Genomic DNA, 14,214 nt, shown 5'->3' with positions numbered 1-14,214 from the left:
CGAGAGGCAGCTGGGGACCCCCCTGACGGCGCCGAGGAGGGACAGCGAGGACTCGGCGTCCTTCTCCCGAGGCCCGGGCGCCTCCCCTCCGGGCGTCCAGGACCTCCGCGTCCTTTCTCACTTCCTGTCCATGTCCTCGCCGCCCAGCTGGAAATAATGATCAGCGCCCCGGACGTGGTGGCCTTCACCCGAGAGGACGAGTTCGAGGAGGAGCCGTACCGCGAGCCGGCCCTGCCCGAGGAGTACTCGGTGCCGCTCTTCCCCTTCGCCAGCCAGGGCGCTAACCCCTGGTCCACCCTGTCTGGAGCCAAGTTCTCGCGGGACTTCATCCTCATCTCCGAGTTCTCGGAGCAGGTGGGACCCCAGCCCTTGCTGACCATCCCCAATGACGCCAAAGTGTTCGGCACGTTCGACCTCAACTACTTCTCCCTGCGGATCATGTCCGTGGATTACCAGGCCTCCTTCGTGGGCCACCCCCCGGGCTCCGCCTATCCCAAGCTGAACTTTGTGGAGGACTCCAAGGTGGTGCTGGGCGACTCCAAAGAGGGGGCCTTCGCCTACGTGCACCACCTGACCCTGTACGACCTGGAGGCCCGGGGCTTCGTGCGGCCCTTCTGCATGGCCTATATCTCCGCCGACCAGCACAAAATCATGCAGCAGTTCCAGGAGCTCTCGGCCGAGTTTTCCCAAGCGTCCGAGTACTTGAAGGCCGGCAACAGGAAGGCCTTTGCTGTGGAGCTTGAAAAGAAGCTGAAGGACTTGGATTACACCAGGACGGTGCTACACACCGAGACGGAGGTCCAGAAGAAGGCCAACGACAAAGGCTTTTACTCCTCCCAGGCGATTGAGAAAGCCAACGAGCTGGCCAGCGTGGAGAAGTCCATCATTGAACACCAAGACCTGCTGAAGCAGATCCGCTCCTACCCCCACCGGAAGTTGAAAGGTTCCGATTGGTGTTCTGGGGAGGCGGAGCGGACTCAGGATCAGCCCAACCCGGTGGCCGCCGCCTCCTCTGATCCCGAGGAGTGTGCCAACACAGACCTCTACACCTGCAGACCTACCTACACCCCAAAACTCATCAAAGCAAAGTCCACCAAGTGTTTTGACAAGAAGTTGAAGACCTTGGAAGAGCTCTGTGACACCGATTATTTCTCCAAGACCCTGGCTCAGCTCGGCCACATTGAGCATCTGTTCAGGGGAGACCTGTGCTACCTCCTGACTAGCCAGATCGACAGAGCACTACTGAAGCAACAGCACATCACAAATTTCCTCTTTGAAGACTTGGCGGGCGTCTGTGACAGGGTGGTGGAGAAACAGGGACGCGGACCCTTGAAGCCCAGTGGGGACAAGCCGCCTTCCAGATCTCTGGAAGAGTGCCCAATTCCTCAAGTGCTAATTAGCGTTGGCTCGTACAAGTCCAGCGTGGAGTCTGTGCTGATCAAGATGGAGCAGGAACTCGGAGAGGAGGACTACAAGGAAGTGGAGGGGACCGAGGCGAGCAGTTTCGACCTCCAGGAGAACGTGGACTACCTGGATATGGACATGAAAGGGAGTATCAGCAGTGGTGAAAGCATTGAGGTCCTGGGCACGGAGAAGTCCGCCTCCGTGCTGTCTAAGTCCGACAGCCAGGGCAGCCTCATGGTGCCACTGAGCCCCCAGGTGATCCGGAGCAAAGCGGTCAGCCACAGGACCATCAGTGAGGACAGTATTGAAGTCCTTAGCACCTGCCCCTCTGAGGCCCTCATCCCAGAAGACTTCAAAGCCAGCTACCCAAGTGCTATTAATGAGGAAGAGTCCTATGCCGAGGACAGCGAGGGAGCCATCCACTTCCGGGCAAGCGTCAGCCAGACCGAGCCAGCTGAGCCGGAGGAGGGCGGCTCAGGAAACAGCTCGTCACAAGCAGACTCCTGCTGCATCGGCAAGGACGGTGACAGTCTGCAGGTGCCCCTCTCGGCCCCGGCTCACACACACTCTGAGGAGGAGGGAGTGGTGAGTGTCCCCCCTCAGCGCTACAGGCAGAGGGACCAGGGGTTCCACGTGGACTTGGCAGGAGAAAATGCCAACCCTTCTCCCCACGACCATGGTTCTGAAGGATTCCCTGCTTATGAACTGGACACGAGCCTCCTCCTGGCCAGCCGGGACACCAGTAAGACCAGCCTGGACAACTACTCGGACACGGCCAGTTACGTGAGCAGTGGAGCCTCCACCAGCTTTGACCGGACTCCCTCCTCTGCTCATCCCACCGGCCCCTCTTCTGAGAGACACAAGAAGAGGGCTGGGCAGAATGCCTTAAAATTCATCCGCCAGTACCCCTTTGCCCACCCAGCCATCTACTCCCTGCTCAGCGGGAGGACGCTCGTGGTCCTGGGGGAGGAGGAGGCCGTAGTCAGGAAGCTTGTGACGGCACTGTCCATCTTCGTCCCCAACTACAGCCACTGTGCCAAGCCCGTGAAGCACTGGGTCTCCTCCCCTTTGCACATTACGGATTTTCAGAAGTGGAAGCTCATTGGCCTGCAGAGGTAATTGGTTACGGGGCAGTGGGGGGCACTTCAAACGTGTATCCTCGGGGGAGGCTCCAGGTCGGTGCGGTAGACCCAGAACCAGGAGGCCTGGCTTCCAGGCAGTTGCTCTGGGCAGTCCATTCCCCCTCTCTGGCCTGTGGCTTCATCGGTCACGCCAGGGGATTGCAGTTCCTAGCGGTTGCCAGTCCTGGTCTGTGCCCTGCTGTGCCAGAATTATGGGGAGGATTTTAAAAAACACAATGCCTGAGCCCCACTTCAGAGATTCTGATTCAGCTTCTCGGGGGTAAGGTGTGTACAGCAAGGTTTAGGAAAGACTGGACTTCAAGGTCTCAGGTCTCTGCTGATTCTCAAATTCACACTAGAGTGTAAACGACTGAGGAGAGATGGCTTCTGAGAGAGGGCTGTGATAACGAGAGGGCAGCCCTCCCTGGTGAGGGGACATCAGAGGGCTCCGGTGGCTTTTACTGCACTGTCCTGTTTGCCTTTGAGGCGGTCTTGATAAGGAAATGCAAGACCCAGATTTTTCTCTCTTTGAATGCTTTCTGTTTGCTTTCCTTGTGATACTTCTGCTTTAGTAGATTCTTTCTTTTCCCAAATACTACTTGACACGACCCAAAGGACTCTTCCTCAGTCTGTGGACTGTGTTTAGTTTTTTCATTCCATTCTCTGCAGCCCACTTTGCTCGTATGTAAAGCAAAGGTTTTGAGCTAGGTGGTCGTCAGAGTACCTGCTGACAGTCTGTGCTTCCCCTGCCACATAGGAAGGGGAAAGGAACTTCTTCCGCACATGGATTGCCTTGATTTTCTGACTTCCTCTTTGTAGGGGTCCCTGGTATCAATGAGGTCACCGTCCCAAGTCTCCTTATGTTCACCCTTCTCACAGAAGTCACATGGACTTTTTTTTTTTTTTTTTACAGGGACAGAGAAAGAGTCAGAGAAAGGGATAGAGAGGGTCAGACAGACAGGAACGGAGAGATGAGAAGCATCAATTATCAGTTTTTCGTTGCGACACCTTGGTTGTTCATTGATTGCTTTCTCATATGTGCCTTGACCGGCGGCTCCAGCAGACCAAGTAACCCATTGTTCGAGCCAGCGACCTTGGGTCCAAGCTGGTGAGCTTTTGCTCAAACCAGATGAGTCCGCGCTCCAGCTGGTGACCTCAGGGTCTTGAACCTGGGTCCTCCGCATCCCAGTCTGACGCTCTATCCACTGCGCCACCGCCTGGTCAGGCCACATGGACTTATTAACGCTTGCTGTACCAGGCTTTCCCCCAGGTGCTGGTGGTGGTGGGATTCAAGCAAGTACCACCTCCAGGCCATGACTCGACCCCTTGTTGAGAATCTGCAGGCCAGCTGGAGGTGTCTGAGCAAGGCCACGCTCTGGAAGAATTCATAGTTTAGGAGACGGGGCAGCCAGCTGACCAGAGCCTTGCTGTACAGCAGTGGTTCTCAACCTGTGGGTCGCGACCCCGGCGGGGGTCGAACAACCAAAACACAAGGGTCGCCTAAAGCCATCAGAAATGAGAGTCCAAGCAGTGGGCACGTGGTGTGTTCTGAGAAAGCAGAGTAATGTAGTGACCGCAGGGAAGGAGGAAGGGAGACTGGAGAAGGCCTGGGGTCTTTAGTTTGATTGCCTGGAAGGGGGATTGTCCTTGTGGGAAAGAGGGACAACATGGGGACCTGATGTGACGGCCCGAGTCACCTGGGCGTGCTCGTTGCTGGCGTCGTAGGAGCCCGTTAAGTCCTTGCTCACAGGTGCCGAACGGGAGGCCCAGCAGGTGAGACGACGGTGCTGATGGCCCTGCAGGCCTGTCTTTCCTCCCAGGACCCCGCCCCTCTGCTGACACCCTCAGCACTGGGGATGAACCGTTCTGTCCCAGGAAGGGAAGGGCTTTTCCGGGGTGTGTTTTACGACTGTTCTTGGTGGAATGGTGGGTTGGTATCCCTTAAACACACACTCACCTTCTGTTCTCCAGCTCAGCTCCCTCGCCCCAGCCCTTGAGCTGGACTTGTTTACTTTAGCAGGAGGGGAATCTGAAGCACACCGTCTGTCAGCGTCCGCAGGCGTGCTGAAGACCAGGCTCGGGGTGGTCTTGTTCTCTCTGGAGGCCTTCCCTTAACCCCCTAGGATGTGCCCCAGCGGCCAATGGCCCATTTCTCCCACCCGCCCCGTCTCCTGGGAGCCTGCCTGTTCTCCGGGGAAGCAGTGGGAGTCCTGCTCTCATCGGCTAATGACGTCTCTGTGGGTGCGGGAGAGGGCAGAGGTGATCTGAGACCTGGGGCGTCCCTCCCTCTGTGTGTCCACAGTGGGCACGTGGGCAGTTCAGGCCTCCACTTGAGCCTTTTTCTCCCTCCTGAGAAAATAGGAGGGTTAGATCACTAAATGATCATTTTCCAAGTCTTTATTGAGGGCTGTGTGCCAGCTACAGTACCCAGTGCCAGAATCGTAAGGTTGGTCTGCAGCCAGGGCGCCTCCTGTGACAGGGCGATCGTGACCTTCACAGCCAGCCCTCAGCACAGCCCGGCGCCCGCCACTGTCAGCGTGATCTCTCGCAGGCTGTCCCTGTCAGCAGGGGTGGCTGATGGGGCCTCCCTTGTGATTGCAGAGGTCGGAAGACCCGTCCCATCAGGTCTTTGCCAGATCCGTGGAGCCCCTCTGACAGCCTCCCGGGGGCACAGGCAGACTGGGGAGGGCAGTGGGTCCTCTGACAGCCCCCCGGGGGCACAGGCAGACTGGGGAGGGCAGCGGGCCCTCTGACAGCCTCCCGGGGGCACAGGCAGACTGGGGAGGGCAGCGGGCCCTCTGACAGCCTCCCGGGGGCACAGGCAGACTGGGGAGGGCAGCAGGGCGCGAGCTTGGCCCGCACCACGAGGCATCAGGGCCTTGAAGTCGTCCTCCGCCAGTGACAGTCCTGTCGGAGTGGCAGTTGAGGTGTTTCCAGGAGTCCCAGCGGGGAAGTGAAGCCGTCTCCTGTGACGCTGTCCTGCTCGGACCTTCTGAGTGTGCACACGTGCTGGGACTGGAGCGTCTGCCCCCAGGGTCCTGCTTAGGCCTGAGGTGTGGCAGGTCTTGTTCTCCAGGGGAGAGAGCTGAGGGGTTAGAAGTGGAATGGGAACTGGATTTGCTACAAATCACCTGAAAAAATTCTGAGAGGTGAGTGGACGTGAGCAGCAGACAGGAGTGAGAGCATCAGGGTTGAAAGCCTGCAGTGTGGTTCGTGCTGTCAGAGGGAGGCTGTGGGCGTTTGGAGTTCAGGTCCTGGTGTTAACGCTACTGTCTGGATTTGGACCAGTCCTCTCTCATTCACTCACTCAACAGAGCTTGTCGACCTGTCCGCGAAAGGGTCTCAGTTCCCCACGTGGAGCGGGGGCAGGCACACCTGGGATGTGCGCAGACCCAGCACCGTGCCTGGTTGGAGTTGTGGAGAGACAGCGAGCCCCCCACAGGCCGCCCAGCATTGAGACACAGGGGCAGGTTGAGGCCCATCTGAGGGTCAGCGCTCAGGGCCTGATAGGAGAGGAGCCTTTGTGTGGTCGTGAGCACCCTGTCCGTGGGGTGCTCAGCTGTGCGGAGAGGGTTGGTCCATGCGCTGAGTTAGTCTGGAATCAGAGTTGTGTCGCTCAGGAGGGTCTCTCCCATGCAGGGCTTTGCTTCCAGCCGGAACCGGCTCAGGCGATGAACTGTTTAAGGACTCCCAACCCACAACTGCCAGTCTCATTGGCGGTGGGATTTTATTTTTTAATTTTAATATTTTGCTGCTAAAGTGGGCCCTTCCTGTCTACAGAGCGTGTTAAAGAGATGGACAAATGATGAAATCAGCCTCTCAGTTTAAATCAAAACCAGGGATGATTGTATTGCTCACTAAGCAGCAGTAGTAAGCCTGGGACTGGCGGAAAACAGCTCAGTCCTGGTGGGAAACAGTGTGAGGGTGGGTCAGAAGCCCTGGGGTGAGTCCTGAGTCAGCCACTGTCCAGCTGGGTGACTGTGGACAAGTGGTTGCCCCCTTTGGGCGTCACCGTCCTCCTCTGTGCAGAGATTGCCTCCCTGGCTTCGGGACAGACCGTGATGCGTCTAAATGGATGTCAGAGGTGAAGTGTGAGGCTCTCAGGTGCCGTGCTGTACAGCTGAGGGACAGGCCTGGGACTGGCTTCTTTGCGTGCTGCCTGGCCTCCTTCCTGATCAGGAGCTTTGAAGAAAACAGGAGTGGAGGAAGAGTTAGAAGGAGCAGCACCCCAGAGAGGTGTGGCTGGAGGTAGGAGTGGGTGGGATGTCCGAGCTTCCCCCGGGAGGTGGGGCCTCAGGCCAGGGTGCTGCATTAGGATGGGTGGAGGGTCTCCTGCGGCCTGTGTTGCTGTGTGTCAGCTGGGGGAGGTGTGTGGCTCACGGCCAGGGGCCCCTGGGCCGGCCACCTCAGGAGTGGACCAAGCGCACTGGGCATGGGTGGAGAAAGGCTTGCCTCTCTGCGGAGCTGACAAGCTGCCCGCAAGCCTGCCTTCCTGTCGCTGTGGGGTGTGGGCTGCAGCCCACCTTCATTTCCAGACCCAGGTCTGAGGCCGCTCCTCCGGGCCCCTGTGGCCCCGCCTCTCCTGCAGGGACGGAGATCACACCCTTGTTCACTGTGGCCCCGCCTCTCCTGCAGACGGAGATCACACCCTCGTTCACTCACACTTGGCTTTTCTTCCCAGTCAAGCTGAGCTCGTTCACTGCCTGCTCAGGCCCTGGGTCACTGCCTGGCTTGTAGTAGATGCTCCGGAAATGGTTGTTAATGATACAAGATTGCATTCAGGGAGGGAAATACGTTGTGAGATTGCTTTGGTTCCAAGTGAGTGGTCAGCCCATTTACACACCCTCGTGGGTCTAACACAAGCGTGAGATCCCGGCGCACGTCAGCCCATGGGACCTCTGGTCCTCCAGCCACTTGCCAGATTCTGCGGGTGATTCCAGTTCTTCTGGGAACAGTGGTGTGGAAGAGGATTTTAAGGAGCTACTTGCTAGGCCTGACCACTCTGACCTCCTTCCCTCACTGAGCAAACCATGCCTGCCTGTCCCTGATGTGCTGGGCAGTGGGGCCGGAGGCCAAATCAGGGACCGCTTTGGGTCTGCTGGACAGCTAGACCTGTCCAGTGGGCTAGACAAGAAGACTGACAGCTGTCACCACACCACACTGGCCAGTGCCAGGCTGGTGATGCTGAGGGCCAGGCGTTCTCCTAAGCACAACTCATCTTGTCTCCACAGTGAGCCCTCCAGGTAGTAATTATTGCCTTACAGTAAGTCTCAGAAAGGTTCAGGAGCTTGACCAAGGTCATAGCAAGAAAGCAGAGGAGGGGACCAGGGAAGGCTGGAGAGGGTTTAAGTTGGCATAAGCCACGTACAAAGGGGAGGGGTCTTCCAGGCAGAGCAGAAGGCCTGTGGTTCTGGGGCCTCACTGAAAGCTGGGCACAGTTGCGAGGCAGAGTCATGGGGAAGTAACAGACGCAGCCTCGGAGGTCAGCAGGGAGCTCGTGCAGGGCTGTGGGCCATGCCGAGGCGCTTGAACGTGGCCACGAGGGTGGCGAGGAACCCTCTGAAGATGGTGATTAGCTTTGCCTTCCAGAGTGTGGGCCAGGGGGCAGCCCCCCTCCCAAGCGTTCGCCTTCCCCCTGACCTTGGCCTGTGTGTTTCAGAGTGGCGTCCCCTGCCAGCGCCAGCACGCTCCACGTCCTGAGCCGCTACAGCCGCTACACAAGCATCCTGGACCTAGACCACAAGACCCTGCGCTGTCCCCTCTACAGGGGCGCCCTCGTGCCCCGGCTGGCGGACCACCGCACCCAGATCAAGCGGGGCAGCACTTACTACCTGCACGTCCAGAGCATGCTCACCCAGCTCTGCTCCAAGGCCTTCCTCTACACCTTCTGCCACCACCTGCACCTGCCCGCCCACAGCACGGAGTTAGAGGAGTGGCTTGCCAGCCGGCAGGCGAACTTCCTTAAGCTGAACCTGGGTCTGGTGAACGAAGACGTCAAGGTGGTCCAGTACCTGGCCGAGCTGCTGAAGCTGCACTATCTGCAGGAGTCTCCTGGGAGCAGCCACCCCACGCTCAGGTTTGACTACGTCCCTAGTTTTTTGTACAAAATCTGAAGTCAGTCCCAGCCACTGTGACCAAGACCTGTGACTCAGGGCACAGGGAAGGGAAAGGTTGGCACGACCAAGCAGTCCTCCGGGCTGTTTAGACTTCCGGTGTCACAGATGGGAAGGAAACCAGGGTCGTAGCTGTGTTCCCAGGTGGCTTCAAGCAGCTTGCAAGTTGGACTTTGGGCCGAGGGGGGGAGCCTGGCTCTCCCAAGGCGTCTGAAGGACAGGAACAGCTCTTGTCTCCCTGGTGAGAAGTGGCCCAGGACCGGGAGGGAGCGCTCAGCTTCCCGAGGACGGGCAGCCAGGGCGGAGGAAAGCGTTGATGGGGTGGGATGCGGGCAGGAAGGCAAAGCCCCGAGGGGAAGAGCGTGGTGGCCACGTTCATGTCCACCCCGCACTCGAGCGGCACAGTCAAGTGGGGCAGCCTGTCAGCTGGAATGACGAGGTGGCGAGCAGGAGGGCAGGGCTCTATTCCTCGTTAAGACCCAGCTCAATGGCCGCCTGGAGCCCGCCATCCCGGGGAGCCCTGGCATGGGCGAGGTGGAGGGGAAAGGTCAGCCCCAGCTGGGTGGTGGGGGACGCACCCCTCGGGCCCCAGGGCCGCAGTGAGGGAGCAGCATGTCCCCATCCTCGCTTCCCGCCCTGGAAGCTTCACGCAGGTCAGCAGGAGAGCCGGGAGCATCCGCTGCCCCCAGGTGTCAGTGAGGACTGTCCTTGTGGTAGCCCCAGGCAGGGCCAAGGAGCTGTGAAGCCACCGCCACTGTGCACACGAGGAGGAGCCAGCCGGCCCTGTGAGGCCGGGGCCAGGGCTGGGGCCTGGTCCAGCAGTTCTGGCCAGAGTGAGTTCGCACTGTTCTCTCACCCAAAGCAAACCTTTGCAACCACTTCACTACCTCTCGCAGGGTTTCACGGGCACAGTGACGGCAGAGCTCTGTCAGGTGGCTGGCACAGGTGACGGCAGAGTTCTGTCAGGTGGCTGGCACAGGCGGGCAGCTCGGGTGCTGGTGGCCCCTGCAGGGAAGCTGCAGGAAGAGGAGAGCTTCCTCTGGTGGCTGTCCTCTCGGACCCGCTCTGGGAGGTGGCGCAGGCCGGTAGTGTAGGCCGCTCACTGCAGCTCAGCCATCCCCAGAGTGACAGAGCGCCCGGCACGCTGCAGCTCACTTCTCTCGTGTGAACCCCCAGCCCCCCAGGACGTGCTCCCAGGCTCACCCACCCTCCCTGGCTGCTTACCCGTTGCTTCTGGAACGTAGATGGAGGCTTCTTGCAACATTGCAAATTTTATACTTCCTTTTATTTTTAAAGCTGTCATACACCCTAGGTAGGGAGACCTCTTGGTATTGCTGATTTTTTGTTTATTCCCAGAAAATTGTGACAAAACAGACCTGAGCCAGCCCCAAGTGGTGCTCCTGAGCACTCGTGCGCATCTCGGAGCCATGCTGTGTGTAATTGGGGTCCTGCTGTGGAGACTGGCCGTCCTTGCAGCATTGTGGCACACCATTCGAGTCGCAGAGGAGAGGCAGCCCTCTGGTGACAAGGGAGGGTGTGCGTCCCATCCCTCCTTGGGTCCGTTCCGTGCCCAGGTCCTCTGTGCAGGGATATGGCCTTTTGGCTCCCAGCCATCAGCTCCTGGTCAGGGTCCCCGTTCACATCCCAGCGGGTTCTCCTCCTGAGAGCATGGAGGCCTTCCACTGCGGCTGTCTTCGTGGGGGTGTGATTGTGCTTCTGAGGCTGTGACAGAACCCTCGGTGGCAAACGGTGCTGCTGACATCACATCCTGTTCCTCGTACCCGTGCCCACTGTGCGCTCACACACACGACTCCAGGAGCGTCCGGCAGTTGTGAGGTGGGAAGCGTGTTTTCCCTCAGGAAGCCCGTCTCCCTGTGAGCTCCCCTGTCTCACCATCTCCACTCCCTCCTGTGCAAGATGCTGCTCTGCTTTCTAACTGGGGGGCCAATCGCGGTCTGCTTAGGCCTCCCAGGACCTGAGCTTGTGACATTTTATCTTCAAGGGAAGAAAGGCCTCTGGGTCCCCGTGACAGAAAAGGAGAGTGGTCATTCGCCCCCGTGTTTCACACCGACTAGGACTCTGTGCTTCACACTGCTGTCACCTGGGAAACCGCTAGGACTCTGTGCTTCACACTGCTGTCACCTGGGAAACCGCTAGGACTCTGTGCTTCACACTGCTGTCACCTGGGAAACCGCTAGGACTCTGTGCTTCACACTGCTGTCACCTGGGAAACCGCTACAGGCAGGCCAGGCAGACCTGGCCCAGAGTGGAAGCCACACAGCCACTCGCTGCTGCCGCAGGCGTCTGCTCTGCAGGTGTTTGCTCAGAGCTCTGCCTCAGGAAGTTTCCAGGGCCCTGAGGACGCCAAGGCGGGACCAGTAAGGTGTGCACAGAGCAGTCCTCGGCCAGCCAGAGAGGACGGCAGCCAGAGAGGGCAGCAGCCAGAGAGGGCCGACGGGAGCATCTCCCTCGGTGGTTTGTCCATGAAGGTGAACTCCAGGATTTCAGTTTTGGTTGAAATCTAACTTTTTAGTGTAGCAGTTTCAAACAATTGCTTGATGCCAACTCTGCTTCTTCCAAAGAGACTGAAGTGGCACTGGCACTGAGCCAGTTGGGCAGAGGCATCCGGAGCTGTGAAGTGGCCCCTGCCCGGACCCCTGGCAGACCTGGGACCCGCTGGAAGTCCCGGGTGCACCTGCAGACCTTCATGGCCGGGAGCCCATTTGCCCCGTCTCTGCAATGAGGCTGCTCTTCAAGAATTTTCATTTGAGGTTTTCCTCTAGGAATAGGCCCATTAGTGTTAATGAAACGTTTAAAAACATCTCCCTGCACGCAAGGACACCAGTGCCCTTACTGCTTCTTCAGCCCTCTGAAGATCCAGCCACTGAAGGTTGGAGGTGGCTTTACTTCCAGTTACCTGCCTCCCCATTTAAAAAGCCGTCCAAGTTAACAGGAACCTGACTGGGCTGGCGTGACGCCGTAGCGATGTCAAGGAGCCTCATTGCAGAGATGGGCTGGGGCCCCTTACAGCACCCCTGGTGCCTGGGACGCCCCAGCGAAGCTGCTGCCTCAGACCTGCTTCCCCGGGACCTTGTCCTGCAGTGGGACACTGGGACTTGAGAGATTGTGACTTTCCCATAGCTGACTGCAGTGGCTGCTCCAGAGTGTGGTGATGGACCTGACAGCCAACTTCCCACCTTGCTTTTCAGGGTCTCGGATTAGTCACTCTATTCAAAGTAGACTAGAATTCAGCCCAAAACAAACAGGTCCCCTTTCAAAATCTAAGGGAGGCCATAGATTCTACCCCAGATGCCAGGCCTGTTGCAGTTTGGTGACATGCTCGAGGACAAGAGCAGTCTCGGAGATCTTCCGTGCACACTGACCAGCCGCTTCTCCGGACACACGCCCCACCTCCCTGGACCAGATGGTGCATGGCAGGTCAGCTTCCGCTGCCCCCAGGCCATTTCTGCACAGGTGGCAGCACTCAGCTGGTGGGGACCCGTTGATACGTGTCCCTGAGGACTTTGGAGGCACTGACCCACCCCCCACCCCCCAGCCAGCAGGTATACCTCCCATTTCCCTGGAAAACTGAAGAAAGTGTTTTGGTTCATTCTCTGAATTAAACCAGCCAGCTTTCTGGCTTTTCTCTGATACTGTGATCTTAGAAAAAACTGGAATCTTTAAGAGACATGGTATTAACAGACTGCACAAAGGAAAAAGCATCAAACGTCGACTTCTGGCTATGAGCAGAGTCTCACTTGATGAGGTGTGAGCACACCCAGTTCTCCTGAGCGCCTTCTGTGGAGCACCGACCTCGGGTGGCCGTACCTGTTCAGGTTCGGCTGTGCCCGTGGGAAGGAGCACTCCCTCTGCAGTGAGCTCAGCTGCTGGTGGGGGCCCTGGCTGCCGGGGAGTGACTTCAGCTGCAGCACACAGCCACACGGGCTCTGGGAGATGCCCCCGTCTGCAGCGCGAGCGGAGCCAAGCCCTGTACCTCCAGTTAAGACTGTGGTAGCAGCGTAACAGCTCCCAGATGGAGGCATAGATGTGGGTACTGGCGTGTCACCCCCACCTAGAGACTGCAGCAGCTGTCCCCACGTGCTGGACCCCAGGCCCGGAGGAGTCCTCGCGAGGGGACCTCAGGGTGTCCCCCCTCAGCTGCCCGGCACTGGCTGGCTGAGGGAAGTGCCGTCCTGCAGGTCGTGGTGAAAGCACAGCCCGTGGAGAGACCGTGTTGTCTTCAGGAAAGGGTTTTCTCTGCACGTCGCCCGCCCGTCTGGGAGCGGGAACCGACCGCCACGTGCGCTGCGGTCCTCACAGTGGCGCGTGACAGCAGCTCATCAGTATGGTGGCACCCACCCGAGTTCCCCCGGAGTAAATGCCAAACAAGTCCTATGAGAAGTGTACTTTCTAAGAAATTAATTTATTTGAGTTATTTTTGAAATACAAAAAGTTGGTTGTATTTTTAAAGCTCTAATTCTTGTGGACAATTCTGTGGTTAGCAGTTTGTGCTTATTAAAAACGGCCATTTACGTTTGGTACTTCAGATTCACGAGAAATAAAGTTCCTTTAGGAAGGTGTCACGTGGTTGTCTGGTTGCCGGGGGAGTTCTCTGCCATAGGTGGAAGGCCCCTGGCTGATACTCTCGGGACAGGACGAGGGGCCCAGGGCTGGAGGGTGAAGGCCATCCCGCGGCACGCTGAGCTGCTACTAGTGAAACCCACAGACTGGGTGGCACTGGGCTAGACGTCTGAGAATTGGGATCGGAACCACACAGCAGAAGCTTCAGGGCTCCCCTGTTCAGTTTCAAGGTCCTAACTCAGTTCTCTGGTGTCCCCCCGGGGACAGAACGCGGGCAGCTCCTCAAGCCACAGACTTGGACATTCATTTGCAGCGTTGAGTCGGAGGAAGAGTAACTTGAAGGGAAGGGTGAGTGAGATGACCAGAATCTTCCCAGTGGCTCTGCCCTACCCACCGCACTGTCTAAATGAATTAAGGCTAAGTAGTAGTTCATTTTTCCAGAATAACAAGAGAGAGCGAGAGAGAGCTGTAAGAAACGGAATTTCAGATGGAAACTCCTGAATGATTAGTCCCAGAATTACAAACAGTGGGTCTGAAACAGACTGTGATTCGTGAAGAGAATGTGAGAGAAGTCCCGAAAGAAACCCCCAGCAGGAGCACACGGTGGTGGAGCAGGTCTTGTACAGGGCGGTGGCTGGCCCCCAAGAGAGGCGCTGTGTCCTTGGTCGGTGCCCCGCGTGGTCCCGACACAGCAGCGGTGGGGCAGGTGCAGCCGGTGGCTCCTAGAGGTCGGGCAGGCCGGGCAGAGGGAAGAGGGACGCAAAGCTCTCCACCTCCTGCCTGAGCGCTCGGGCGGCCTGCACGAACTTCTCGTCCCCCGCCAGCTTCTCCCTGAACTCCTTCAGGGTGGCCCCGACCCCCGCGTCACCCTGGATCTGCAGAGTCAGCTGTATCCCTGGGAGGCAGAGACATTCAGTGAGTCCTCCGGGACCGTGCGACACCCCCACTACCCGAGTACCCCCGCTGGGGGTGTGACAGCGTAGGTATTAATTAAT

At 58.3% G+C, this 14,214-nt stretch overlaps 2 protein-coding genes across 4 annotated transcripts in view; one reads left to right on the top strand and one right to left on the bottom strand.

Annotated features, from left to right (window-relative positions):
- Window positions 1-151: 151 nt before the first annotated feature.
- Window positions 152-13,184, top strand: SMCR8 (SMCR8-C9orf72 complex subunit). Of its 3 annotated transcripts, none has more exons than XR_010729595.1 (3): window positions 152-2,519; window positions 8,185-9,549; window positions 9,584-13,184. XR_010729595.1 is itself a non-coding variant. In XM_066264412.1 (3 exons), the coding sequence occupies exons 1-3, from the start codon at window positions 157-159 to the stop codon at window positions 10,711-10,713; spliced, it is 2,853 nt and encodes a 950-aa protein (XP_066120509.1). In that variant the 5' UTR covers window positions 152-156; the 3' UTR covers window positions 10,714-13,184. The 3 variants fall into 3 exon arrangements, 2 of the variants coding, with proteins under 2 accessions (XP_066120509.1, XP_066120510.1); XM_066264412.1 differs by having other exon boundaries at window positions 8,185-8,601; window positions 10,641-13,184; XM_066264413.1 differs by having other exon boundaries at window positions 8,185-13,184.
- Window positions 13,043-14,214, bottom strand: part of SHMT1 (serine hydroxymethyltransferase 1) — a 24,899-nt gene continuing 23,727 nt past the window's right edge. Inside the window, exon 12 of the mRNA XM_066264414.1 lies at window positions 13,043-14,114. Within this exon, the coding sequence (XP_066120511.1) occupies window positions 13,942-14,114 (173 nt within the window). The 3' untranslated portion in view covers window positions 13,043-13,941. The remainder of the gene's footprint in view (window positions 14,115-14,214) is intronic.

The sequence above is a fragment of the Saccopteryx bilineata genome, chromosome 2 (genome assembly GCF_036850765.1).
Source record: "Saccopteryx bilineata isolate mSacBil1 chromosome 2, mSacBil1_pri_phased_curated, whole genome shotgun sequence".
In the NCBI taxonomy this organism is placed as follows: domain Eukaryota; kingdom Metazoa; phylum Chordata; class Mammalia; order Chiroptera; family Emballonuridae; genus Saccopteryx; species Saccopteryx bilineata.
This window is presented reverse-complemented; position numbering and strand designations above follow the sequence as displayed.

What these genes read in the sequence shown, in the direction of transcription:
- SMCR8 (XM_066264412.1), top strand. Translation starts at nt 157, where the DNA reads ATGATCAGCGCCCCGGACGTGGTGGCCTTCACCCGAGAGGACGAGTTC. An exon ending in AAGCTCATTGGCCTGCAGAG is followed by an intron (nt 2,520 to 8,184) that starts GTAATTGGTTAC and finishes TGTGTGTTTCAG; the next exon opens with AGTGGCGTCCCCTGCCAGCG. An exon ending in AGCAGCCACCCCACGCTCAG is followed by an intron (nt 8,602 to 10,640) that starts GTTTGACTACGT and finishes TTTATCTTCAAG; the next exon opens with GGAAGAAAGGCCTCTGGGTC.